General features: G+C 41.9%; 3 protein-coding genes across 4 annotated transcripts; 1 reads left to right on the forward strand and 2 right to left on the reverse strand.

The window, feature by feature from the left end:
- Positions 1 to 1,429: 1,429 nt before the first annotated feature.
- LOC121604877 (rho GDP-dissociation inhibitor 1-like) lies at positions 1,430 to 15,421 on the reverse strand. Its single transcript, XM_041934523.1, has 6 exons — positions 15,324 to 15,421; positions 11,014 to 11,202; positions 9,309 to 9,392; positions 4,032 to 4,108; positions 3,538 to 3,601; positions 1,430 to 2,485 (listed from the first exon to the last, which is right to left on the reverse strand). The coding sequence occupies exons 2-6, from the start codon at positions 11,198 to 11,200 to the stop codon at positions 2,286 to 2,288; spliced, it is 612 nt and encodes a 203-aa protein (XP_041790457.1). The 5' UTR covers positions 11,201 to 11,202; positions 15,324 to 15,421; the 3' UTR covers positions 1,430 to 2,285.
- An 801-nt stretch (positions 15,422 to 16,222) lies between these two features.
- On the reverse strand, positions 16,223 to 18,735 carry LOC121604278 (THO complex subunit 4-like). 2 transcript variants are annotated; one of them, XM_041933757.1, is made up of 6 exons: positions 18,428 to 18,735; positions 17,537 to 17,692; positions 17,307 to 17,454; positions 17,158 to 17,224; positions 16,856 to 17,033; positions 16,223 to 16,763 (listed from the first exon to the last, which is right to left on the reverse strand). In XM_041933757.1, the coding sequence occupies exons 1-6, from the start codon at positions 18,617 to 18,619 to the stop codon at positions 16,749 to 16,751; spliced, it is 756 nt and encodes a 251-aa protein (XP_041789691.1). In that variant the 5' UTR covers positions 18,620 to 18,735; the 3' UTR covers positions 16,223 to 16,748. The 2 variants fall into 2 exon arrangements, with proteins under 2 accessions (XP_041789691.1, XP_041789690.1); XM_041933756.1 differs by having other exon boundaries at positions 16,223 to 16,769.
- A 5,737-nt stretch (positions 18,736 to 24,472) lies between these two features.
- anapc11 (APC11 anaphase promoting complex subunit 11 homolog (yeast)) lies at positions 24,473 to 26,680 on the forward strand. The gene is made up of 3 exons (XM_041934148.1): positions 24,473 to 24,626; positions 24,787 to 24,898; positions 26,324 to 26,680. The coding sequence occupies exons 2-3, from the start codon at positions 24,790 to 24,792 to the stop codon at positions 26,467 to 26,469; spliced, it is 255 nt and encodes an 84-aa protein (XP_041790082.1). The 5' UTR covers positions 24,473 to 24,626; positions 24,787 to 24,789; the 3' UTR covers positions 26,470 to 26,680.
- Positions 26,681 to 26,810: the final 130 nt, after the last annotated feature.

Below are 26,810 nucleotides of genomic sequence, written 5' to 3' on the forward strand. Positions count from 1 at the left end.
TTCCATGTTACACGTCTCTGCTCTTGAGGTTGAACTTGTACACTCTGAAAAACAGAAATGTAATTGCTTGTTGAAACAAGTCACTTCCTGTATGAATGACTGGACATTTAGTTGGAAAAAGGTTTTCATATATTAAGTAAGATACGTACGTAAGATTCTACCTATTTAGCAATGCATTTCTGTTCAGCTGGGGGAATCTGAAGTGAAACCAGAGGGATATCCTGTTTAGTCCCTCAAGCTGCACATCTTTTTGTGAGACCCTCTTTGTCTTAAAAATGCCTACATCTTTCAGACTCAACACATCCCGTTCAACAGGTTTTCTGTTCTAAATGTTTAGTCTCAAGACCAAGTTGAGACCATTTTTCTGACTTTGCAAAGCTCCTCCAGAGCCAAAGGACAGTTAAACAAGTGTTTCCACAGGTAGAGCGAAGCTCCTCGTGATGACTACACTGAAACCCAGGCTGTACAAGCAGTACTTCTTATTTGCAAAACAGCGCAGTGTTAGAGGCCAAGTTGAGCAAAATCTTTATTGACTGAGAAGAGCAATCACAAATGATGATAGAATATACAACCCCACCAGCATGCCAGCGTTTTCATAGAAACTGTACAATGTGAAGGAATGTATGACGCAGGAATAGCTAGTCAGAATCAGAAGAAACAAAAACAAAAAAAAGTTTTACATCCATATGTTCTGGTACAGTACAAGTCGATTTCAATTTACTGTTACTGGTCAGTTGTGTTTTAAAACCCTCCTCCTCTCTTTTAATACTGAGCACGTTTCTCCAGTAGTGTCGCCTGACCCTATCCTTTCACTGCCTTCTCTCTGAGAGGGTCACTGGGTCAGTTTTCCCTCTTCACTACCAGCGTCTGTCTGCGGCTGAGACCAGACACCGCCGAGGTCTCCGGCAGCAGCAGGCGGTGCCTGGCTCAGCCTCCTCCACACCTGGGGTCTCCTGAATATGCAGGCTACGAGCGATGAAGCAATCTGAACAAGCAAGGTGGCGCTTTGTAGGGGGAATGATGTACATTAAGGCAAAGGGGAACAACAAATAAAGAAAAAGCTAAATTAGACATTTTCGTTTTTCTCCACATGATTAGAGTTAATGCTAAGGCCTCATGGCTAAAAGGAACAAGAGTGCCAAGAATCATCAATGCTGATTTTCACTTGGTTTGGTATCTTTTCTCCAATTCTTAACATTCAGTCCCCTCCAATTACGAGTTTCTTATGGGGGCAGTGAGTGTGTGCAGAGCTGTATCTGGGTAAGCTGCATAAACAGTCTCTACTACAACAGGGCTACAGATGGTTCTTAGTCAGTAGTGAGAACAAGCCCTTCATATACAGACTACCTGATAGCAGCGCTGCTCGTACACACAAGGCATGCTAAATAGACATTATGTGGTTTAGACATTAGTTGATACATAAGGCAGCTTTTTTTTTTTTTTTACCCTTGTTCTTTTTACTCCCTTGTTCACATTGACCCAAATCCCCGTCTGAAGGGGAGAGGGTGAAGACATTTAGGGAAGGGAGGGAGGGAGGCGCTGAAGAGCAGATCTGAATGAATTGTTTTTCCAAGGCAGGTATTGGTAATTATATCAAAAGACAGCAAGCAATTAAGTACGCAGGCAAAGGAATGCTGTAGCAGGAGTGGGGTCGGGGGGGGGCAGGTGGATGTGGTGGGGCCTACTATGAACACAACAGCTGATTAACAGTGATGTGAATACAGTCACATTACACAACCATTGATACAATTATATAAAAAAGGCAAACAAAAGTTGATTGTACAGTTGCTTTTCCACATGTACTTCATACTGAGAGAGGAAGACGCCATTCTGGAGAGGTGGAAGGCGGGGTTAATCTCTTCAAGCAGCAAAAACCTGGGAAAAAAGAAAAGTGGAGGGCTGGGTGTGAGGGAGTAAGGTGCTACATGGCACAGCTCAGTGGGGGGGGGGTGTAGTGAGTGAGGATGGCAGGTTGGTGATGAGGTGGCTCGTGTGCAACCGATGAGATGTCGGGCAGTTTGGGAGGTGATGGCTGGACGGACGGGGGGTGTGGGGGGGTTGCTGCTACTGCTGATGCTACTGCTGCTGACAGAGGTGGGAATGACGCCAGGGGGTTAAGACAGCGAGGCGGGAACTAAGGCATGAGAGCATGAAATGCACAACAAAGTAAAAACAAAGAAGGCAGAAATGGTGGACACGGGGCGGGGATGGGGGGGTAGTGGCTGAGGAACGCACGGGGCTGGGGGGATTTGGATTCCCTCGCTCCCCTAACACAAAGGCCTCTTTTAGTCTTTCCAGTCTTTCTTGATGTGGAGGTTCCACTCCCAGGACAGGTGGTCGTGCTTGTCGTCGTCAGTAAACTTGGACTTGATGACGTAGTTGCCGCGGGCCAGAATTCCTTTAGGAGCCTCCTCCATCGTGGTCAGGAAGTCATACTCAGCAGGACGAGGCCCGTAGCTGCCCACCATGTAGTCCGACGTGTCGACTGTCAACAAATGAGAGTGGACATGATGGTCAGAGAGAAGTTTTGGGGCCTTTGTACCCTCATTTGAGAGTGGACAGCAGGAAATGAGGGGGGAGAATGATGGGAAAGACAAGAAACAAAGCTCCCCAACTGGAGTGGCCTTGAGGCTTGTGGTCAGCGCCATAAACCCCTCAGCCACTGGGGCACCCTTCACAATTTCTTCCCCCTTGCTGTCTTAAAGGAAGTAATTTGTATGTTTCACCAAAGGTTAAGAAACTTCAAAGTCCAACTGAAATCAAAACAGTCATTTTTTCTTTTTGTCGTCAAAAATCTGGCAAAAAATTTGGCAAATAGACAGTCAACACAATGCTCCTTTAGCCTGCGTACCTGTTTGATTGACAGCTGTACCAGCAGGGTACTACTGGTATATTAACCACATAAAGCAATGAAACCAGTTAGCAATACATTCTGGTGCTCCGTAGTGAAGGAGGAAAAGAAGCAAGAGGAGGAAGCGAAATGCTTCTTTACGCAACAATTGCATCAAATTACACCCTGAAATGGGGAAAAAGCAAACAAACTACACGTCCTTAGACAAACGTGTGCTGCTAACTGCAGCCTACAAGCTTAGCACTGTGTTTTGTTAGCAGTTAGCATCCAAACCGAGCTTTCACACATTTGCAGGAATGTTTTTAGGCTGTTCATACGCTACAACTGATTAGCCAACATGCACCATCAGACGTGTCCACAGCTGAGGGTAGAAAGTTAAAGACTTTGCTGTTCAAAGTCAGACTTTCTTATTCTGTGCAGCGTGTTGCTGCCTGGCTGTTAGTGTCACCGTCAGAAAAGGAAATGGTGCATACAAAGATAACATTCTGATGCTGTCGTGGGAAAAAAGACCCAAAAAAATAAATAAAAATTCAGTTAGACCGATCATTTCCACATGCTCAAGTGACACTCAACATTTGATTGTGCAACTATTTGGAAGACACTGCTGGAAACAAAGGTAATTACTTATTAAATACTGAGTGGAGTGTGTGTGTGTGTGTGTGTGTGGACAGAAATCGTTCACTCACTCTTCATTCCTTTCCTGTATGTCTGCTGCACATACTTCAGACCTGAAACTATCTCCCTGTTCACCTGAGGAGACACAAACATTGTTAAAGACAGAAAGTGTTTAGAAAAGGTTGGAAAAGCATTTAGAGTATCACGTTTGGCATATAACCCGTTTCTTCCACTGAGATATCAGACAATAAGTCACGACTGTGTCATTCTTTTGACCACTTTTACTGCTGCTGTGCTGATTTTACACAGAATCAGGGTCCTGGCATGAGACTGAATACCTCCTGGAGTTTTTCTGTGTCGTGTGATACAGCTGAAGTCTTTTGGCCTTAATATCTGCATTCTGTGTCCACCATTATTTCTGCAACTTGTGTCTTGACTGACAGACAAAGACTGACCTCTGTTATCCATGTCACACTGAATCAACTCTGGATTCATACTATACTCCATGGAAACAGACCAGGACCACTTCTCCTGCATGTACTGTAACTGTAGCAGCAGCTCTCACCTTAAAGCTGATCTTTATTTTGTATTCAACTCCCTCCATCAGAACAAAGGCCTGCTTCTTAAAGGCTTCCAGGTCTCCTGTTACAAGAAAGAAAACCACAGGCATCAATATTTAGTTCATCATAGTCACAGCGATGCTGATCATGATCATCAGGAGAAGTCCAACCAATCAATACCAGTTCAATATTCCACGTCTGTGCGGGAAATGCATGAAATGTTAATGTTGCTCAACATTTTGTAAACCATCAACATTTCTCATCAAACTGCAGATAGAACAGCCATCAAGCAAATATCCCATAGTGTTGGCGTGCCCCTGCTCACCTGCACACACTCAAAGGATTACCAAACACAACCAAACACACACGTCAGTCACGTCCAGCACACATACCTGCCTCTTTTGCAGATATCTATCTGCCTCTTTTGCCTGCAGAAGTGGCTCTGAGGGGTTTTTTGTTTTGTGACCAAAATCATTGTGTCACAGGATGCAAAGAGCTGAAACAGGATGCTGCCCCCCCCCTCCAGCAGCCAAACACAGAAAGGTTGTAATGTTGTCATGGAGTCAGTCAGATAACTAGTTGTGGGCTACAACTTTAGGCACATTTTTTTAGCCAGAACATATTTATGTTTGCACCATTATGCCGAATTAGCTATATTTAGCATGTCCTATTAGCAATATACCAACAACTACCACTGGATTAATCTGATGCTGAAGAAAGCTTTAAAACATTATTTACCCTGGAAAGACCACAAACAAGTTGTGACGTTGTGTAAAACCCAAATAAAAACAGAATGCAATCATCTGGTAACAAACTGTGTTCACTGACAACAGTTTCTGAACTGTTCCTGAGCCCGTGTTTGCTCCTGTCCTGACTTGTTTGAAACATGTTGCTGCATCAGATGCAGAATAAGCAGATATTTACAAAAATCAATGAAGCTGATGAGGTCAAACATTAAGATTATTGTCTTTGTACTGTTCTCTATTGAGTATATGTCAAAAAGGATTAGCAGATTATCACATTGGGATTTTATTTAGGTGTCCCAACTTTTATGGAATTGTGGTTGTATAAGAAGCGTTTTTTTAAGTGTGCGTTTATGCATTTTAACTTGATGGACACTGGAGAGAATAATATGAGCCACACTGAATCTAAACATATGTGCATCATGCCAGTTCTTTGGGGATATTTGATGCAAATTGCAGCAATCTGGCACGATGTGTTTTAAAGTACTTTAATTAGCTCCATGAGCTGCTGCTGCTGCTGGAACTGCTGACTGTGTTGATAAGTGGGTCATAGCAGCAGCCAAACTAAAACAACTAACTTCCTGTTTTTTTGGAACAGGGCATGCACCTTCCCCTTTCACCTCGTGCAGCATCTTCGTCTCTTGTCTTGCTCTTGTGCGCCCCCCTGTGGAGGAGCGCCTCTCAGTTTGAAAACATCTGTGCTAAAATCCCCCCACACAGTGATTATCAGAGACTTTAACGATTTAGTGCAACACTAACACACATTGTAGAGACATAAAGGGTGCTACACACTTGATGATAATACATTCATACTATGGCAGACGTTTTGTCCTTTTCCACAGGCCTCTGAAATAATCTGGCAGTCTGCTGGGTGTTGACCACCATGTTGAGAGTCGTGTTCCTGTTGAGCTGAGAATGTGCTCTCCCCTGCCTGGGGGTCCTTCTCTTACACTGGTGCCTGAGCTTCAAGGCCACAACAATCCAGCATCAGGCAGGTCTGACGTACAGACGCTGCTCTGATTCCTTTACTGGCAGTGATCTCACTCACTGACTAAGTTTGTATGACTCATCCTCAGCAGGCTTTTACTGTAACTTTAAAAACTACCTAAAGCATTTTACTCACAAAACAGAACAAGCAACAACAACGAGATGTTACTTACTTCATCTCGTCATCAGGAAGCTTCTTAAATGGGCTGAAATATCTGTTTTTAATATACAACCATCAGTACTTGTGCTACTTTTTGGGGGGGTGTTGGTTGTACACAGTGAGGTATTACTGAGGTACACCTGCACATCAAATGCAATCCAATACAACAGGCCTGAAAAAAGATCCTTATGATGATGTTGGGATGTGCCTGTGATGCTCCGTTCTTGCTGACAGCGTTTAAGAGGATTTTATTCTATGGACATTCTGGGAGCTATATTATACTGTAGTTGGTTGGTTTGTTATACTGAGGGGCCAAAACGTCATCCTCTGTTCCCCCTCATCTCTGTAAATGGGGTGGACAGACCACATATAATTGTATATACTGTATGTTTTACATATATAACAAATATACTGCAAACCATCCACAGCACGGTCTGTGAATTATCAAGAGTAACCTGCACAGAACCGGGATAAACAAAAATGACCTGCATGGCGAGCTGTGACTCAGGTTGAGAAAACAGCCTGTGGAAAGTAGGGGGTTAAAGGACAAACTATCCTTTTAGCCACAGAAAGCAACGCAACGTTCAGAGATAATCGGACACTTAATCTGCATTTCAGAAAATGCTGGAGGAGGCCAGTTCCAGCCCCAGGAAGCTCCAGCTCCTGAGGCACTCATTTGTTATGATGACAAACTGTCCTGGGGTCCGTTTCACAAAGCAGGTTCAACAAACTCTGAGTGTAACCCTGAACTCTGAGTTGATCTACTCTGAGATAGGAAACTCTGAGTTTTTGATTCCACAACAGCAGATTTGAGTTAGTTTGATTAACTCAGAGTAGGTCCACCTCGAGTTAAGCGCGTGCACCGCAACTTTAAAAAGACAGCATCAATGGAACCCCGATTTAAGGATTCACCATGGCAACGGGGAAGCGGAAGGCTGCGTACTTCACGCCACTGGAAATTAGACATTTTAATGCGCTCATGCAGCGAATATGAACACGTTTTTAGACGGAAGTCCAACACCGCTGCAGCTGCGAAGGAGAGGGAGACGGCGTGGGAGAACATTGCTGCTCGGGTCAATGCGTGAGTATAAATGTAGTCCTTTGAAATCACAATAATATTACAGGGCAAAACTGCTTGAATGGTTGCCTATTAATTTATTTCATTTAGGTGCAATCCCGCGGGGGAGAAGCGCACTTGGCAGCAGCTTAAAATGAAATATAAAAACATGGTTGAAACAGGTAAGACCTCTGCATGATCTCATGGAGGTAGCTACCTCATTTTGATCATGTTTTACATTGTAAAGTAAATATTAAGTGGCTCCCTTTCATTGTAAAATTGGTTATATTGTGTTCATATAATGTTTTGTTTTTTGTTAACGAATGAAATAAAATTTAAAAATGAAAAAAGTGTTCTCATCTATATCATGTTATGTTAAATAATTAAGCCTATATTTAAACTAACACAGACTTTTACTCAGCCAACAGAAAGAAGGCAGATGCACGAAGAACGGGTGGTGGCCTAACACCGATAATTGTCTGGAAACTATCTCCCGACGAATATTTAATTCTCTGCGCAGTATCGCTGCACCTTCATCCACGGGATCATGATCAAAAGACGTTAACATGCCATGTTAACGAAAAAAGTCACCACCTACTGTGCCTAATGGACTTCCCACTGACTGATATTTTTAATGATTTTTTTTTAATAACAGACGGCAGAACTATGCCAAAACTCGTCTGCCGACTGAATGAATGAATGAGGAAATGAATGCGGTGTGCGGTTGAAAGAGGGCGGAGACACAGAGAAACTCCAGGTTCCTTGAGTAAAACCTGGTCCCGACCAGGTTAGGTTCATAGAGTCAGTTACTGCGGTAACTGACTCGGAGTTTAACTTACCTCTGTCTGTGAAACAGGCTTGAGTTACCCCTCTTTCTCTGGTTTGACTTACCTTCCTATGTGAAACAGAAAACTCAGAGTTTCCCTCATTTCAGGGTTAACATACGAGTTTTCAGTAAACCTGCTTTGTGAAACGGACCTCAGGTGCACTTTCAGTACTGGACCATGAGGACAAACAGAAGCCTCCCATACAGTATTCATTCAGACTACAAACAGGCACTCCTCACTGCTGTCTAAATATCAGGCATGTACTGTAGCTGGCTTCCTGAAATATAGAAGACCGAGTGGGTGTCCAAAGGGCAGAAAGACATGCAGCAGGTCTTTGAAGACAGCTGTCCAACCTTTCGGCCATTTCCAACCTCCCTATCCACCTCTGCAGGTCTCTTTCCCCAACATCAGTTCAAACATCACAGTCACACTACACTTCAACACCTTTTATGTCTCCAACCTGCCAGATCTACATGCTTCTGAAGGTAAGTAGAGATGCAAACGTCAGTGTGCCAAAACATCCTGACTTCTAGTTCCTGGGGCTCATCGGGGACTTTTCACTGAAAAGCACACATTTCACCTACAATCAAATAGAAAGGGAACTGATGCAAAGGCTGTAATTCATAGAGAGCATTTTAGCTTCCCATTATGGAAAAATATTTGTTTTTCAGGGTATTTTCTACCTTAACAAGAGTTCATTTCAATACAGAGCACTATTTTGGACATGAAAATGGTCTGATTAGAGAGTTGAAAATCAGCATCACTACGGGCTATCTGTGACTTAAAGCTAAAATTACTGGCAGGGACTTCCAAAGACCCCCAATCAGTGAAACTCTGAACAGTTCAAATTTTATTTACAGGGTGGACAGTTATTATTTTTAGCTGGGAAAGTAGGAGAATGAAGAGCAGTGCAGAGAAAGGTAGACGTAGGACAGAATGTTCTGGGTGGATTCAAATCTAGGCCAGCTACGGTATCTACAGAGGCGGGGGTCTGAACCGCTAAATGGTCACTGGAACTATTGAAAGTACATTTCTACAGTCATCAGCCAAACAGAAAAAAAAGTCCAGTCTGTGTACCTCCTCTGTACCTCTGTAGGCAATCAGTGAATCCATATTCATTTACAGCACGCTCAGCACAGATTCAAACCTTCACAGACGGATCTGTAAGTACTGTTGGATGAAAACCAAAATAAGCAAAGTCAGTGCAGTGGTCAATGGGATGCTATATTTGACTGCGACAAATATAGTAACAAGGAGAAAGACACAGAAGAAAAGACTTCTGTGTTGAGATGATGTGTGGAGAAGCAAACTGTCGATTATCAGTTCAACTATTAACGTCTGGATCAACAGCAGCTGCTTAGGACCTCTTCCAAGTTCATGCACAGGCTCCACAATCTGTCAGAATGGTCTGAGGGCTGCCATACCGCTGACATCCTTTTTTCACAAAGGAGCAAACAAGTAAGTGATCTCTATTTGTGCTTCATAAGCCAGCCCAAACAGGAACTCACCTTGCAGGTCCAGGATCAGGGGGTTTGGGGCGCCTTCACAGACCAGAGCCATCTGGGTCACTTGGACATTGGGAGTAGAGGGATCTGAGACAGGAAACAGTTCAATTAAGACAAAAAAGACGTTTTCAAAGCACTCCTTCCCTGAGGTGAAGTTTCGGACACTGTATGTTTACAGATGACTGTGCAGTGCAGTGTTAACAGGACTTCTGCACAGTGTATTCACCACCAGGTGAATGGAGGTAAATACACAATGCAGAGTTTTGCGAAACTCCTTTTAACTGGAGAAATCCTAACATCTGGATGGCAAGTAAGATATCACATACTGTGTGTGTGTGTGTGTGTGTGTGTGTGTACACTTAATTCACAGGTATTTGTTGCAACAACACTTGTGCAGAGGCATGCAGACAACTTAGACCAGAATCCAAACATTTCCAAGAGGCCTGCACATGATGCGTGTCCTGTAACAAGCAGCTGTCTCAGTGAGTGGGCTCCGGGGAGCTGAAATCAGGACGGCTCTGCTGTAGTTGAGACAGCCTCTGCATTAATTAGACTTAACCTTCTCCTCAGTCACACTGAAGCAGCCTTTTCTCTCCACTGAGAGACAGCATAGTGATTTATCATGTGTTCAACACAGAACCTAGAAAACACTAAGCCACGGGTTGCCATGAATGCATGTCCACTGAATGTACACGAATCCCTGCGGAGATAAAGACTTATTTATCTTACAGGATCAGAAAATCTGGAAAGACAACCAATATTGCATCGTAGCCCGTGGTCATTTATGATACTATCACCTATAACCAATCAACCTGTTTACCTGTGCAATGTTCCAAACAGGTGTTTTCAAGTCTTTTGTTGCTCTAACAACTTGTTTGAAATGTGTTGCTGCATCAATTCCAAATATGCAGATTTACAAAAATCAATGAGGCTGATGAGATTTCTTGGAATTGGAATACCTAAATAAAGTTTTATGGTATAAAATCCAACTCTGCTTTGGTTTCTCTGACAGATGTTGAGCTCATTTTGTCAAAACACAGACAAGCATTGAACTACTTTACCTCACAAACTTCAGCTCCAATTACGGGGCTGAACAATAAATCATTTTTTAAATTCTAACTTAGATAATTAACAGTGTATTAACAAGCAGTGGGAGGTAAAAGGTTAAGATGAGCTAAAACAACAATCTCCTCAGATCTACTCAGTCTTAGCTAATTAACATTAAATCTGTTAGAATTAAGAAATCCTTGGCTGTTATCTGGTTAATATGCTCACTTCCTGCCAGCGTCTGTATTATTTACACCTCGTCAAAGGCCGTGTAATGACCCACATTTCACTCATGCAATATGCACATAACCCCGACCAGAAGCATATTTATAGGCTTTAAGCCTACAGAGTCAGAGTTCAGAACTGTAATCAATGCCATCATTAACTTAATGCCATCTTAACCTAATTAGGTGTGTATTGTTTTCAACTGTTATGTCCACAGTCTCCCACTCACCGCTGTATGTTTTAGCCATAGCATGCTCATTAGGCTAATAGCTAACTACTATGAACAAATAATGTTGACATAGGTCACTTTTGGGGAGGCTTACAATCATTTCCTGGAGATTTACCCTGACCCTGACCTTAACCACTGACCCAAAAATCAACCTTTTCACAATTGAGGACACTTTATAAGTAAGCTTTAACGCACAAAATGCCTTACCAGACTCAGAGATCCCAGAGCCAAGCAGGGCTTCCTTATATTTGCGTAGACTCTCGTCATCCTTATCCAGATCGTGGATCTCTTTCACTGACTTCTGGGCTGGTGGCTTGTAGTTCACCGGCTCTGGCTCCTCATTTTCAGCGGCGATGGCTGCTAGCTGCTCTGGAGTCACCTCATCCTCAGCCATGTCTGGAGACAGAGCGGGAGGAAAAATAGTGAGCATTAACGGCACTTTGGCCCACAGACATCAATTATGAAAAGAAGAGAAAAAAAACACAATCACAGCAAGGACGGGATTCTTCCTTTATTCCTCATGGACACTTGCCTCTTGGGGAAGATGTAAAACACAGAGATGACCACAACAATAAAGCAAGTGCGGCCTGGTGATGAAAGCGTCCAGCCTACTGGAGCTACAGCCGCTCTGGTGTGCGACTGTGAGGCTCTGCAGACACTGTGTGCTGCTGATGACCTAACTGCTGTGTGACATCATCTGAACACATTTCTCTGAAATAACATCACCACGAGCATAGTTATGAATGAGGCGTCATGCATCACATGGTATAAATGCTCTGCCTCGGGGGGGTGTGGCCCTTCACAGGCCCAGACATTATTTAGACCACAGAAAAAGCTGTGTTCCTTTTAATCAGCCTGTAGCAACACTTCAGAAATACAAAAGGACCAGTCAAACATCAGGTCTCTCACTCTCTTGCTTGTGCTTCTTCCATGCAATAAGCTCCCAGCAGTGTCCAACACACAGCTTTAAAACTCACATAATGCACTTTATTTGCACTTTATTTCTTTTTGCTGTTTTTTTCCAGCTTCATGGGTGAATTTTGTCTGCATGGAGAACACTATTTTGTGGAGAACAATGTGAAGCACAAGCACAAGATGATATAAAACACCGGATAAGGAGGCCATTCAATTCATATCAGGACACAAAAACTCAAGAGAAACATTTTGTTATCAATCAATGCCGAGCCAGTGGGTTTAAATTCCGTTTTGACAGCGGCCGAGCCCGTTCGTTCTCTCTGTATTTCTCTATGGCAGGGTCATCCCTTGGTGCAGAGGTTGCTGGTCTGCTGAAACACTGCGAGCAGCCTAACAAAAGCAGGAAGAGCTTTGTTTATGCCAAAAGATTTGACATTCATGTTAAGGCGATCCCACCCGCAGCACTACACAGGCGCAACGGGCCACAAATCCCTGAGGACGTTTGAATCGACATGGTTTCTGTCCATTCCTTAAAGTTACATTCTCCTACACCACCTTACTTTTGGCTGATTATCTTTAATCACTTAAGTGCAGCCATTTTAATACTCTTTAAATAATTTGAATAGTTCTAATGTCAGTGTACAGCACTAACTCACAGTCATGTGGAAAAACCAGCAGAGTGAATTAAGGATGTACACTAAGCTCTCTTTGGACATTTGCAATGAGTCTGATCCTTCGCTGCAGTGCCAAATATGCAGCCATTCAGCTGGCCTGAACAAATGGACTGCAGACCTGTGGAAAACATGCAGAGAGCTGATCCACCAGAAGACATGTGAGGTTCAGCTGGAGCTGAACGCGTTAGCTGATGAATCGATCAGTTAATCATATGCTAATCGATTAATAGTTCCAGTCCTTCCAAGCAAAAATGCCAAACATTCTGTGCTTCCAGCTTCTCAAATGTGAGGATTTGCGGCGTTTCTCCATTTGACAGAACTGTACACTTCACATCTTTGGGTTTTAGATTGACGGTTTGATAAAACAAGACTTTTGATGACATCACATAGGGCTCCAGAAAATTGTGAACGTTTTCTAAACCACACATTTAAAATCAATCGAGAAAATAATCACTAGATTATTCATTAATAAAAATAATAGCTGAAGCCCTAATGTATAACTATAACGTTTGACTTTTGAATTTTTTTTCTTATGAGCCTTGAGTTGTAAAGATCAACTGATCATTGGTTTTATGTAGACAAATTTTCAAATTCTTTAAGAAGATATGCTACATGGTATCAAGTGTGATAGAACAGCCATGTTTTCTTTGTTGAATGTACCACACTCAGGCCATATGCTCAAATTCAATCAATTTATGTAAGCTGTAAAGCAGTTCATATTACTCAACGACAGCAACCATTGAGTGATTTCAATGCTTTCAGCAGCCACCCTGAAACACAGTGCTATGTAAATTGTGGAATTGAGAACATTTTAGGACATGATCAAAGCAGGACTGCACAACCACCTGTACACTGCAAACAAAACGTCCATTATTGTTGCACATTGCAAATCTGGAATGAGGGTCAAAAAAGCTGCGATGTATTTATTTTCCATAACTAATAAAATAATCCTGTCAACATCTGCAAAGGCTGTAGTGATTATCACTAGACGGAGTCCTCCTTCTCATCTGAAGTGAGAATCTCCGAGCATACCTCTCGCTGGGCGTCTCCTCTGACCTGCCCAAACTAACAGAGGAATGTCAGCAAGCAGTAAAGGAGCAAATTCTGCCAACTGAGGAGCTTTAGGCTGTAGCCATAAACATGTCTCAGCAGGATCTAAAGAACTCTGCAAATGTTTCAGTGATCTTAATTACTATTCCACCACTATAACAGGAGGAGGAACCAATAATGACCGACTAATTCATCTGTTAAACATTCTTATGTCAAATTTAACCATGACTGGTCGCACTATGATCAGATACATTTTCATTTAGTTGGGACAATTTCCTCAGTACTTTTGGATAATAAGAATGTGAATTCAAGTATAATTCAACTTTCATGGAGATGACTGTGTAGATACAGCAGAGGGTGGTTCATAAGACAATACAGTGCAACAAAGGAGCCCAGACTCCTTTTACTGAACAATCCTTTGATCTCAAAATGCAATCCACTGTTTTGCATAACTTAACTTGATATCCACAAGCAACAAAATCTGGATCAAGGCTGTTTGTCGTGACAGGAGAGGTGCTGGTGGGGGAGGGGGCTTCAGACTGAATGCATTATGTAACTGCTGGCATTAAACTTTGTCACTGTGGTGTAAAATCAAGAAGTTCATCTTCCCTTCTCTTTAGGTGGAAAGAGTTCTTGTACATGGCTGCAGTAGCAGAAAGTTGGTCTTATCAGAGCTGTTCATGATTTGGCTTTGGTTTTCTTTGACAAATAACTTTGGATTCCTAACAGGAAGTATAACTTCTTCATCATCCTGTTCTACTAGATCTGCATACTTAATTTCTACAGTTCTGAATAGGTTCAAAGGTACAAGACTTAAGGAGTTTACCGAATGTAATGTAAGTTCAAGTAAGGTAAGTGGTAATGCAAGATATCAATATTTAATATTAATTTCAAGATTATACTGGAATCCAGTTTGACAGGCCCGCCGCACCCAGCTGGAAGGGGAGAAGCAGCCTTCAGCTGGCAAACTGCTGGCTGAACAGGACAGGAGGCTAGAAACTTCCAATTCACATCGACAGAGGAAGAGTACGTGAGTCTGACTCACCGTCTCACTCAGTTTACCTCTTCTGCCTGGCTTCTTCTGACTAAACCCAGTTTAGCATTGAGCAATAACAAACTGCAGGGCAGAGGCACTATCTCTCCAGCCTCTTTCTCACCCTGACACAAAGAAAACATGTAAAGTAATCCACAACTATTGGGCAAATATGTAAGAAGAAGAAATATTTAACGTTATGTTTCCCCATTGTGCTAAATGTGCACTGTAAATTCTCACTAGCACATCAATGTTACAATTCACAGCTTTTAGAAATCAGTGCAACTGAATAAAGCAATGTTTCAAAAGAAGTCAGCTGTGATGACACGATTGTGGCTTTTTATTAACACTTTGAATCTTGTAATGTCCACCACAACTGTGTCAAGTCATGATTGCTGTCAAGAGGCTACCCGCAGCTACCACAGCGACAGAACAGTAACTTACAGTACATGTAATGACTGTGATAGCTAGCCAGCGGTACCGCTGCAGACTGGCATCTTTTCAGAAAACCGGCTAACATACCGATTTTGACAGCACACCCCTAGAAGCAAAAACTTAACTGGCCTGGGTGATTAAACTGATTTACACTCAACAATGGGGTTCAACTTTTCCTGGCGCCGACCCTCTCATACAGGGTGGGACTGACGAGAGAGACAAGTGGCTAGCTGGTTCTCTGGGAACAATTCAGCCAAGCTAACCAGAGCCTGTGGCTAACGTTAGCCTGACAAGTTATCATCAGTTGATGGAGAGCAGGGGCGGAATCAAAACGGTTACAGTGATGTGCGCCGGTTATGAATGTTCTAGAAATCTAAAAATTAACTGCCCTTGAAACCGAGGAGACTTACCTTTATATTGTGTGTAGTAGCGATTTTAGGTGCCTTTGCAGTAAGTGCGTTCGTCGCTCGGATCTCCTGTGCAAGTATGGCGAACAACGGAACGGCGCCGCCCCGTGCGTCGCCCGCGCAACATCGTTGCGGGAGATGATTTTTTTTCTTAGGAAGGCGAAGTCATAACCCGCCCTACTCTGCCTTTGATTGGCTCATCCTGATATTCTTTACATTACCCCAAACCAATCGTCACTCCACATGTCTAAACGTGACCAAATTAACCAACTAAGGCAAGGAGTACAAGCCAATCAAAGGCAGAGTAGGGTGGGTCATGCCTTCGCCATCCTAGGAAAAGAACTTACCTTCTGGGTACAGATCCGTACGCGCTGCACGCAAGTGACGCGTGCCACCAAAAATCACGTTTTATTTGAGTTCTTGCACATACAGTTGAGAGAATACATAATATTACCCTTTGAATATTGTAATAGAGTACAGGGGATATAGAGTAGGGTAGTATGCGAGGTAAAAATACTGGGCGGATGTTCTCACCAACATTTGATCTAATGAGGATGGATGGTTACGATTAGTGGCCGTAATGATGATGTGAATTGTGGTCAGGCAAACTGACAACCTTTAGAATGAGACTGGACAGAGCTCTCTGAAATGAAAAGCTGCTAAGGGCACTTGGTTTAGTATGCCCAGCAGCCTATAGCGGCTAATGTTGGCAAACTTTAGGTAGACGTCCACAGTTTTTACCACCGTTTATCATTATGGCCCCTTTCAGCAAAATCACGTTCAATTGGGGTTCAGCAGCACATTTTGTCACTACTTAAGACGTCTGAGTAGCTAAAACTGACCTGACACAGTTGAAAGCATAATAGTAACAAATGCTGTATACAGAAAAAATACAAAACAAGTACAGCACAAGTCTGTTTTGATTTAGTCACATTTGCATTTCATTCATTTTTAAACTGCAGATACAGTCACAGTGAAGAGCAATGGCACTCTGCCCGAGGAAGAGAAACCTCTACATGAACACTAGAAAGATGATTCAGCATCAATATTTATGTACAAAACTCTTTGTATGTCCAGTATACAGTACCAAATGACCAAACTGCAACATTTAACATTTTTAATATTACATTAAAACAGTCTGTCAAACATTTACGTGATTTTAAAAAAATGTGTTGCAATTCAAAGAAAATTAGAAAGGAGCCCAGGAGCTGGTGATCTAGGAGAAAAATCCTCAAAACATAAACTGTCCCAGAAAACATGGCTACAAAAATACTGAGACATATTAAAATCAACAGCATATAATGGTCCATACAATAAACAGGCTTCCAAATACAAGTGTAATAAGATCCAATCCATCATATTTGATCACTCGGATTAAAAATAAAAGAAAGGAAAAAAGAAGACAAGAGTAGCATCATCTCAGAGCTTCTAACTGGTGTCCATCTGAAACTTGAAATATGAGAAACATCATTATTACATGATCAATATCGTCCAAATACAGAGTAAAAATCCTTCTACGCAAAAGGAGTACACACCTTGGCATTGTAAGCATCCAACTGGGCATCCAGCTCCTCAGCAGAAAGCTGGGGTCTGTTTCCGCTTCCTCTTCCTCTTCCTCGAGCTCTGAAACCTCCACGGCCTCCACTTTGCCGCCTTTCGCTCCTTTCAAACCTGGGCTGCCCAAGCCTGCTCCGGTCAAAGCCTCGGTTTGAACTGCAAAAAGACAAAAAAAGATCTGCTACTCAGAGGCCACATCTTTGCATTGGCCTAACCTAATGACCCCCAGTCAATGGTACGTACATACTGTGACTGTTAGTAAAGCAAGTCTACGACTTACCTTTGTGTAGTTTGTCTACTCTGTGTGTTGACCTCTGAGGTCACTTGCTGGATTTTCATGGGGCGACCTAAAAACACGCAAATAAAAGTTCAGCACTTTTCCTCTGAAGAGGCAACTTAAATATGGAAAAACCATTGTAGCATCCTCACCATCAAGTGGGACACCATTATAGTGCTTCATGGCTTTGAGAGCATCTGCCTTATCTTCAAAGTGAACATCTGCAGTTCCTTTACTGCGTCCAGACCGGTCGTAGTGGACAGATGCTTTCTTCAGCGTCCCAAACTCTGCAAACAACTCCTGCGGAGAAAAGTAGAAACATCAGTCATGTTCGCAACACTTTGATGATAGGAAAGTTGATTAGGGGTTAGAGTAAAATTACCTTGATGTCTGAGTCGGAGACACCAAAGTCCAGATTGGAAACCAGCAGCTTGCCGTTGCTTTCTACACTCCTTTCTGCTTCTACAGTCGGTCCTCTGCGTCCACCAGCGTGCTCCTCAAACATGTCATGCTGCCATTTGTCTGGTAACTCTCTGGGCTGTGAAGAGCAACAAAACAGAACAACACTGCCTTCAGGCTCCACAAGTTCTGGCAAAAAGTCATTAAGGGTGGACTGGTCATCAGGAACATATTACTAAACCACAAACTCCAACATAGGCGAGCAATGAACAGAGCGATTCTTAGTAAAGCACTGAAAACTTCACGCCTGTATGCTATAAACAACAGGCCTGATTAAGAAGACTCCATCCATTAAACCCAATGGCTCCAATGACAAAACAAAGGAAACCGTCTTGTGGCATCAAGGCGGTGGCAGAGATTTGCTCGGAGTAGATGAAAACTGTTCAAGGCCTTAGAAAACTAAAAGATTTGTTGACGCTGCAGCACTCCTCACTGTGGACATTTTAGAGATGCCCGTGTTTCATTGTAACATAAACGAATGAGGATATTTACTCCGTCCGGATAACTTACATATAGCTGGCCCTCTTCACCTGACAACTCAAACTCCTCAACGAACACCTCCAGACACAAAGCGGCCATCTTGAACACAAATCCATCCGAGCGAGTGGCCGGGCATGGTCAATTTCGTTCAGGTAATTCAACATTTCTAGCTTCTCCGCTGCTGCTGCTAACAGCACTAGCGTTAGTTAGAGGAAGTCCATCATCGCGTGACTAATCAACGACCGAGCAGCCATTAAGACACACATTATAAGAAACTTCGCCACGTTACTTTCATTTCCATTTCTGCTCCATTTCAGCTGCCTCTCTCTCATACCCGTGTGTATGGTGTGGATCTGTTGTTTCTCTCGCGGTTGAAGTTATTCTGTCGACCTCGCGCCGGCCTCGACGAACCACCGGCCCGAGCTGAACTTCCACCCTGCCTCGACGATCCTCCTCCGCCGCCGCTGCCTCCTTTCTTATTCAGCTTGATAATGTCATCCAGAGACATATTCATCTTATCAGCCATCGTGGCGGCTTACGCTTATAGCTAACACTGGAGACAAACAAAGAACTTTCGGCGTTCAGAGGCGGTTGTTTATCAGCTGCTCCCTCCGGTGGCGCGGTGGTTGAAACAAGCGGAAAATGCGTAGTTCACGGAAGTGACGAAAGACCCAAGTCCCGCCCTTGTCTCTTTTTCCAAAAACTTTATTGAACAATGTAGAAGAGGCAATTTATTCAACAGAGGTCTGTGCACAAAGCACTTCTTAGGAGGTGCAGATGAAAACAAAACGATGTATTCAGAGCAATAATAATGTATATTATGTACTGCCCATGAAGCAAATAGTCAGTTTATGATTACAGACGTTTCTTTTTTTATGTATGAATTTGTATTAGCGTTAAAAATTATGTTAAAAAGCATTTTTTCAATAATTCAACATTGATACTGAACTATGTTTCTGATAGAACGTTTACTCCTGTATCAAAGCTATGAGACCTCTGTAATAACTAATTGGTTTTAAGATGAAGAAGATACAAAAAGTTATTGTATACTGTAAAGTATATACAAGGGAACTATAGCTAACAGTGTCGCCTAGTGTTTCATTAAATATTAATGCTCCCAGACAGCAAATCACACAGCTCTCATAGGCTGATTAGATCTTTCCTTAGGCTTGTCTGGGACTGATTGACATCACTGATCATTACACACTCATTATTATTCACTCACTGTATACAGCTTTGTTTCTTTTGTGAGTGGCAAAATGCAGCAAATTCTCTACAGAGCTCAATGCATCTGCCCCCAAACAACAAATATCACAGTAACTAGAGTACAGAGGCCAGAATACAGAGTGGTAAACCCTGTAATACTGTGCACAAACCTTCATCCAACAGATAGAGCCTGAATATTGAGAATGGGATTTGCTGTTCAGAAAGTGTTACAGGGATCTTGGTGAAAAACTTTGTGATGACAAACTTTCTTTCATGTCTACTATGGCTGGTCCTGTCTGTTTTGGACCACTAAGGTCCAGAGAGGGCACTGTCTGTGCACCACAGTGGTAGATACTGTATGTCCAGTACACAGCACATGGCCTACTGACACTCTGTTGTATGTGTACATCAGGCAAAAAGCACCCCCAGCCTTAGATATGACATCCGTAACATGTAGAGCTGAAACCATTTGATAATATAGATAGATAATAAATACAAATATCTAAAATATATATACATGCTTTCTAACTCTTAATCTTTGAGTAGTACTACTATCAGAAAATTGTAGTAGAGAAAAACGTACAATATTCCTATCTGCAGAAGAAAAGTATAATACAATGGAAGTCCTCAAGTAAAGTACATGTACTTAAGTAAATGTACTTGGTTACCGTTAGTTAGTTAGTTAGATAGATAGATAGATAGATAGATAGATAGATAGATAGATAGATAGATAGATAGATAGATAGATGGGGTCAAAGGTCAGGGAGTCTGTAGGTCACATGATTCTCATCATGGTTGTCACTGTTTCATGGTCCAAAATAGGTTTTCACCAAAACATTCATTTTTGTGTTCCTAATATTTGTCCGAGCTTTAATTTACACTAGCATATATTTAAGATACTCTCCAACAGAGAGAACAGCCGTTCTGAGAACATGTTTCGTATGAAATATAAATGCCACTTTCTTTTGCATGGGCAAGCAGAGCCTCCCTTCATTCCGCCAAGGGGTTGAAAACGGCGCTGGCGGTGCTGCATCAAGTTCTGTGACTTGACATGTGATAAGATTTCATGCCCTGAAGTTTTTGTCAGAGGCAACTTTATTATGTAGGCTTACTTTATTGTAATGGCAGCTTTTACCTAAAATGATGCCTGCAAAGTATTACTGTAAGATGGCAGTAAAGAAAAAAAAGACCAAGACACAGAGAGGGCTCTCATACATCGGGACATTCACGCTTCTAATTTGGTCTCACCAGGTTACACAGCTCCACCTAGTAGACAAGCGGAATCATTACAGTTGCTTTAAAAGATCAATTAACATGAAGTGTGGGTGTTCAAGTGTTACTGGATCAGCATTCAGCAACGACTGACTCAATTGTGTGTGTGTCTACAGAAATGAGACTTTGCACACATGATACACGCTTGTCAAACTAGCTTCATCACGAATCATTTTCAAATCGAGTCGTCAGGAATTAGCTGTTGATCTCTTTCGCCACTTGTTTTACTGACTTTCCAGTTCATGGCACTCTACCTGACTCTGTGATCTTAGTGCTGCTGGCTCTTAGATAAAACAGATGAATGAATGAATTTGTCTTACCACTGTTGCAATTCCACTTTTTTTCGTGGGTTTCTTGAATACATATACTTTTTTTTTAATGAAATCAATGAAGATAAATCAGATTAATATTTTCTGTGCTTAATGTATGAAAAGCCTGTTACTGACCCACAGCTGCAGTCTTGGACTTGATTCTCAAGATCTATGTCCCTATGTCTGAACTCGACCAACTCTACAAGTGCTCCTGCGAAGTACTCCTGTGGATGTATCCGGTGGTGAGTGTTCCTCTCACTGTTACAAGTGGGATAACAGATAAGCCACAGGAGTATTTCTCACACTGTTAACTGTTGCCTAGGTTACACATGTTACTGTACACACACAGCATTAAAAATGAACATATTGAGGCCTACATTGAGCCTGTATCCTTCAAGCGAGTCTATGAAACTTCTGCTGAAGACGAGCCGCTGGTGCAACAAGGACCAGTTATGCCAGCATCACACTACACGAATCTTGCCTGATTTTGAGATGATTTTGTTGTTGCAGGCGAGTTACCAGCATCGTACATCGTACAATCATACAGTCAGGCAACAAACAGGGCAAAGAGGTGGAGGGATGCTGAGGTAGCTGCTGTCAGGTGGGACAGCGAAACAGTGCCACCCACGAGTGCATCCACAGAATCACTTTCTTTTTTTTCTCTACACAAGAAGCCAGTATCACACAACGCTTCTGTCGCCATGATTGACAGTTGCTTTACCTCCCTGATGACCTCTGAACTCATGCGTGATCGTGAAATAAGACGTGCTGTGATTGGTCGGGGTCATACGTGTGGTCTTGCCAGTCACCCGACCAAGATACAAGTCAACAAACTTCAGCTCAGTAATGTCACTTACACACCAACATCTGCCTAAAGTTTGCTAACTTTAGCTACCATGTGCTACTGGTCATACCAGACCAAGAACGACTACAAAACTCCTGAGTGTATAGAATTGAGCAAGGGTGTGTTTCATGGTTTATGAATTCAACTTTTCATTTGTAACAGGAAAAATTGTTATTTCTTCTTTCAAAAGTTAGATAGTCTTTCTGTCCTGATGAATGTATTTCCTGCCTCTTAAAACATTTGCAGCGTCTTCTTTTATGGTTTGAAGCCTACAGCACTGGCTTGTGGTCCTGCTCTGGGACTATTTCTTTGTTAGAAAGCAGTCCCAGTCTCTGCGGATTATTCAGAAGGATGAGGCGTTTTGGTGCTGGCTTCCTTCATGTGTACAACAACATGTTTGACAGCTGCTTGACTCCGACTGGCACTGCACTGTGTGACGTGTACACACTCTCTACACACGCAAAAACCATCTATGGCTGAGGGGAGGCTCATAAAGATAAAAGCCAAAGAGCAGAGAAATCACAGTGCTGTTTAGATTGTGTAGCACAGGAGGTGGTTATTGATTGAACATAGATATTTTTTCACAAGAATAATCACTGATAAATAGGTAAGAGAAATACTGAACATCAGTCTCATTTGGAAAGGTGCCCTTTTCATTGATGAGCGTACTGTATAAGACCTAGGCATTTTAACGTATCAACATTAAAACCAATGAGAATGATGAAGGTGTTACATCTCCCACATTAATAGGTGCAACCAAAGTAATTTCAAAATTAGTTTGTGACAAGACTTTCTAGTTTAGATGAAATCTGTCATTTTCCAGATGTGATTTCCTGCGTCAGTGATGGCAAATGAGCCACAAAATCTGTTGTGCATCACATGAGAGCCCACAAAAGACTCCCCACCATCTACAGTATGGCGTTAAAACGTACCTACTCAAAGTGTGAATGACCACCAATTGTGTTGGTTGTTCCTCTTGATTCCTCACAGTATTATGTCAGGTGAAGGACTTTGGAACTTTTTTGTGAAGCATTATTTAAACAAAGGTTTTACTTTGTAATTATTTACAGTAGTAGCAGTAGTATTCCCTCGTCAGTCCAGTGTTATATTTTCTAGCAGCTGTGTAGCACTGCTCATACTGTGTATATATACTGAGTAGACTGTGTTCCAGCATACATGCTGTTTTTGCTTGTTGTGTGGTGTAGTTTTAGTACTAATGATCAAACCAGGAGTTGCTCTGCTGTTAGAAAAAGTGAGGCAGAAGACGAGGAGTCCTCCTCACTGTCGATGCCTTGTTGGATCTAGTAAGGTGAGAACAAACACACTTCTGATCATTCAAACCACTTATATCTCTCTAGAGTCACGTCCATTTATGTTTCTGTCATGCAGAAATAAATCTGTATGTCAAGTGTTCTACAAAGTTACGCAAACATCCAGCAAATGTTGCGTCATGCCCTTTCTTGTGTAGTTTGCCAACATTTACAAGCTTTCTGCTCGTGGGACTTTTGTATATTGTTGACATGAACCTGGTCCCACAAAACTTGCCCCAGGCCTCCTACAGGTATGTTTTTCATTGAGGTGCGCCACAGTGTACAGTAGTCATTTTAAGCACAGGACTAAGAGGGTTGAGTTTGAAATTGAAGCAGCTGAGTAGCTATCTAGCCTGGAAAATAAATAATAAAAATATTTTTCTCTTGACAATATGAAGATTATTTGGTGAAGTTTCCATTTGCATTGATAATCTTACTCTCAGACCATTATTCTTACTGAGTTTCTGGTTTTGTTACAAAATGAGATGAGATCGAGAGCCATAACTCCCTCTACACCCCACGAGAATCACCCCGAGACAGTGATGCAGAGGAGCACACCCAGGGCGAGGACCAGTCCAGCCACGACTCTGATCTTGAGATCCTGTGCAGCCCACCAGAATATCTGTCAGTCCACGACAGCAATGACAAGTGGTGTCAGCTGAGAATAAACAAACAGGCTGGAGTTTGAAAACACATTCTCAAATGCTGAAAAATGGGTATTTTGTAATAGTAATGTAGTTGCCTTTGATAGATGTGCCATGTAGCAGTGGCTGTGATGGATGCAGCTGTTGAATTCATAATAAGATCTGATGTCATCTAGTCTAGTTTTTACTTGAACTGACTCGTATGCAAGTTGAATTTGAACTGATTATTGATGTAATGGATGTACTGTAGTTGTTGAACTGATGTAATAATAATAATTTTTACATAATTAAACTGGATTCATTTCAGTGTTCATTGTTAAGTAAATGTTACGGAAACTGCAGTTTTGTATTTTAGTAAAATAAAGATGCATTTTCATTTCATTATTCATCATACATTCAATCCAAAACAGAGTGGGTATATAAGAAGTAGAGAAAACGAGAGGAAAGAGCAAGTCAAGAGAAATGTATACATGACAGACAAATGATGAGACTAATGATGAGAATAGAGCAGGTGGAGGACATAGTTAAAAGTATATTACACTGTGGGGACAATGTGAAAGGGAGGAAATGGATATTTTGTTTTCTAAGAACGACTGGACTGGACAGGCGGCTCGAGGGGGACGCTATAGTATCTCCCCTTAAAATGGATAAAGATGTAGAGTAAAACCAGAAGGTGGCAGTAATGTAATATCGTGGATGCCAGCTGCCGTAAAATCTCAAAGAAGAAGAATATTTACCTGACTGAACTGTAGGGGGCAGCGTTTCGCCTTCCATCATATAGAACGCCGGAGGTTCAGTAGAAGAAGAGATAAATTTACCCGGGTTAGCTAGCTGTTACATGTCATTAAAAAACATTAAAGTGAGCGTAAAATGATTTGTGGTTTGCAAGGAAGCAAAATAATTTAACTGGTGCTGGAAAGCTGAAGGGGACGTTAGACGCAGGCTAGTAAGTCATCCACTGTCTAATGTTTTATATCTGATAACAGCTAGCAAGAGAAGTTATCTGACAGCATTAGCTCACATGCTAACGTTAGCTGTTTTGGCCCGTATCATAGACCGTTCATGTAGGAGTGTGTTGTTGAGTGTTTGTGGTCTTACACACACAGAGGATGAAGGTAAAGATCCGGCAGTGGAACGGAGTGGCCTCTTGGTTGTGGGTGGCCAATGATGAAAACTGTGGGATCTGCAGGATGCCCTTTAATGGCTGCTGCCCTGACTGTGAGTAACCATACTAACGTTAGTGGTATGATTTGTTATTCTATGACATAACTGCTTCAGCACTTTTCGGTATATCTTTCATTTTAATACAATTACTAACACACTAGGAAGGATATCAACATTCAGAGGATAAATAGGCTGCTAAAAGAAAGAGACACAAATATAAAATCATTATTGAAGTAAACCAGTCCCTTGTTGGATAATTCTTTATGTTACAGGGTTTTGGACTTTGTAGACTTCATTGCAGTACTAAATGCTTTATCACTAATTTTGGACACAAAATGTCAAGTTCACAGCATCACTACATTGCATGTGTTTAGTGACTGAATTTCAATCTTTGTTGCATTATAAATTAGTCATTTTCAGATAGTACTGTCAAACAGCAAATCATTCTCATCATAGAAATGCATCGTCATATCCTCTGGTTATACAAGCAGCTGTGAAAATAGATGGACACTGTCTGCAGAAGTCACTATTTTAAAGGGAGACTGATAAGTTTTGTTTTATTTATTGAATTTGCATCATCACTGCAAATATACTGTAGATAATTATGTCTAGACCTCCAGTGTGCTGGTTAGTGATGGTTGTGACTGTCGTCTCAAATATTTTCTGTCCTGTACCTACAACAACTTATATTTGCATTCACGACACCAGCCCTTAGATATGTCCATCACTTGCAAAATGCAGTAAGCTACAGTAGTAATGTCATCCTGGAGAGAACTTAACATTAAATCCTGATCCTGATGTACACTACAGTAACAGACGCGTTGCAACATTTTGACAGCGATCAAACAGAGCGGTGAAGTAATTAGCAGTTCTGTTGCAATGCTGATAACCAGGCTAATGTTGTTAAAACAAAGAGAAATGCTTTGCTGTTTTCTGTGGACTGAGCATGCGTTTGGCACATGTATGTGAGGAAAGAATTTGGCAAGTTGTGAAGCACATTATGAAAGTTCCTGATAACAGCAACCGTAAAATAGTGCAGCTATTAGTTTCTACCTGACAGTTCTGTCTTTCTTGGTTTATGGGTGCACACTTATGGCTTTTTCATGGTCTGGCATTTTTTTTTTTTTAGAAAGAAAATAAATCACTTGTAAAAGCTGGTTAGAGAAGTACTCAGCAAATATAAATGAGAACAAGTAATGATGAAGTAGTCCTAGATGATATAAGTTTCAGTACACTCCTCTAAAAATGGTTTATAACTGGTATTTTCATGTACAAGGAATAGCTTTCTACAGTAGTACATCAGTACAGTACATCAAATAGTAAAGTTGATACAATGTAGTAATAATACACAATACACAGTCATTTTCATTCAACAAGTGAATTGGTGCTTAGCATTCTTCTCAGTATCTCTTACTTACTGTTAGTAGTTGTAATACTAAACCTTTGTAACTGAGTTAAAATGTTAAACTTATTTTACAGGTAAAGTGCCTGGCGATGACTGCCCGCTGGTCTGGGGTCAGTGCTCCCACTGTTTCCACATGCACTGCATCTTGAAATGGCTGAACTCACAGCAGGTTCAGCAGCAGTGCCCCATGTGCAGACAGGAGTGGAAGTTCAAAGAATGAGCCTGTGGAGGCGGCACTGCTGTCCGCCTGCAGAGACTCCCAGAGAAAGACTCCCTCACAGAGGCCTGGTCATGGATTCCACTTTTATATCAGCTGTACATAACAATGTTTTTCTATTTCTCCATCTGATCAAATGCAGAGGACATTTAGAACCTGTTGTATTCTTTTGCCAGATTTAGTATGTGATTCAATAAAAAAATGTGACATGTTGTTTCATCGGTATGGTTGATTGCCCCAGAAGCCTCTGTGGCAGCAGTTTTGAAGCATATGACCTGAATTTCAGTGTGTGGATGACTGATTCTGACATTAATCCTCCTTGATGAGATTAACCAGGTTGTTTT

The sequence above is a fragment of the Chelmon rostratus genome, chromosome 3 (assembly GCF_017976325.1).
Source record: "Chelmon rostratus isolate fCheRos1 chromosome 3, fCheRos1.pri, whole genome shotgun sequence".
Classification (NCBI taxonomy): Eukaryota; Metazoa; Chordata; class Actinopteri; order Chaetodontiformes; family Chaetodontidae; genus Chelmon; species Chelmon rostratus.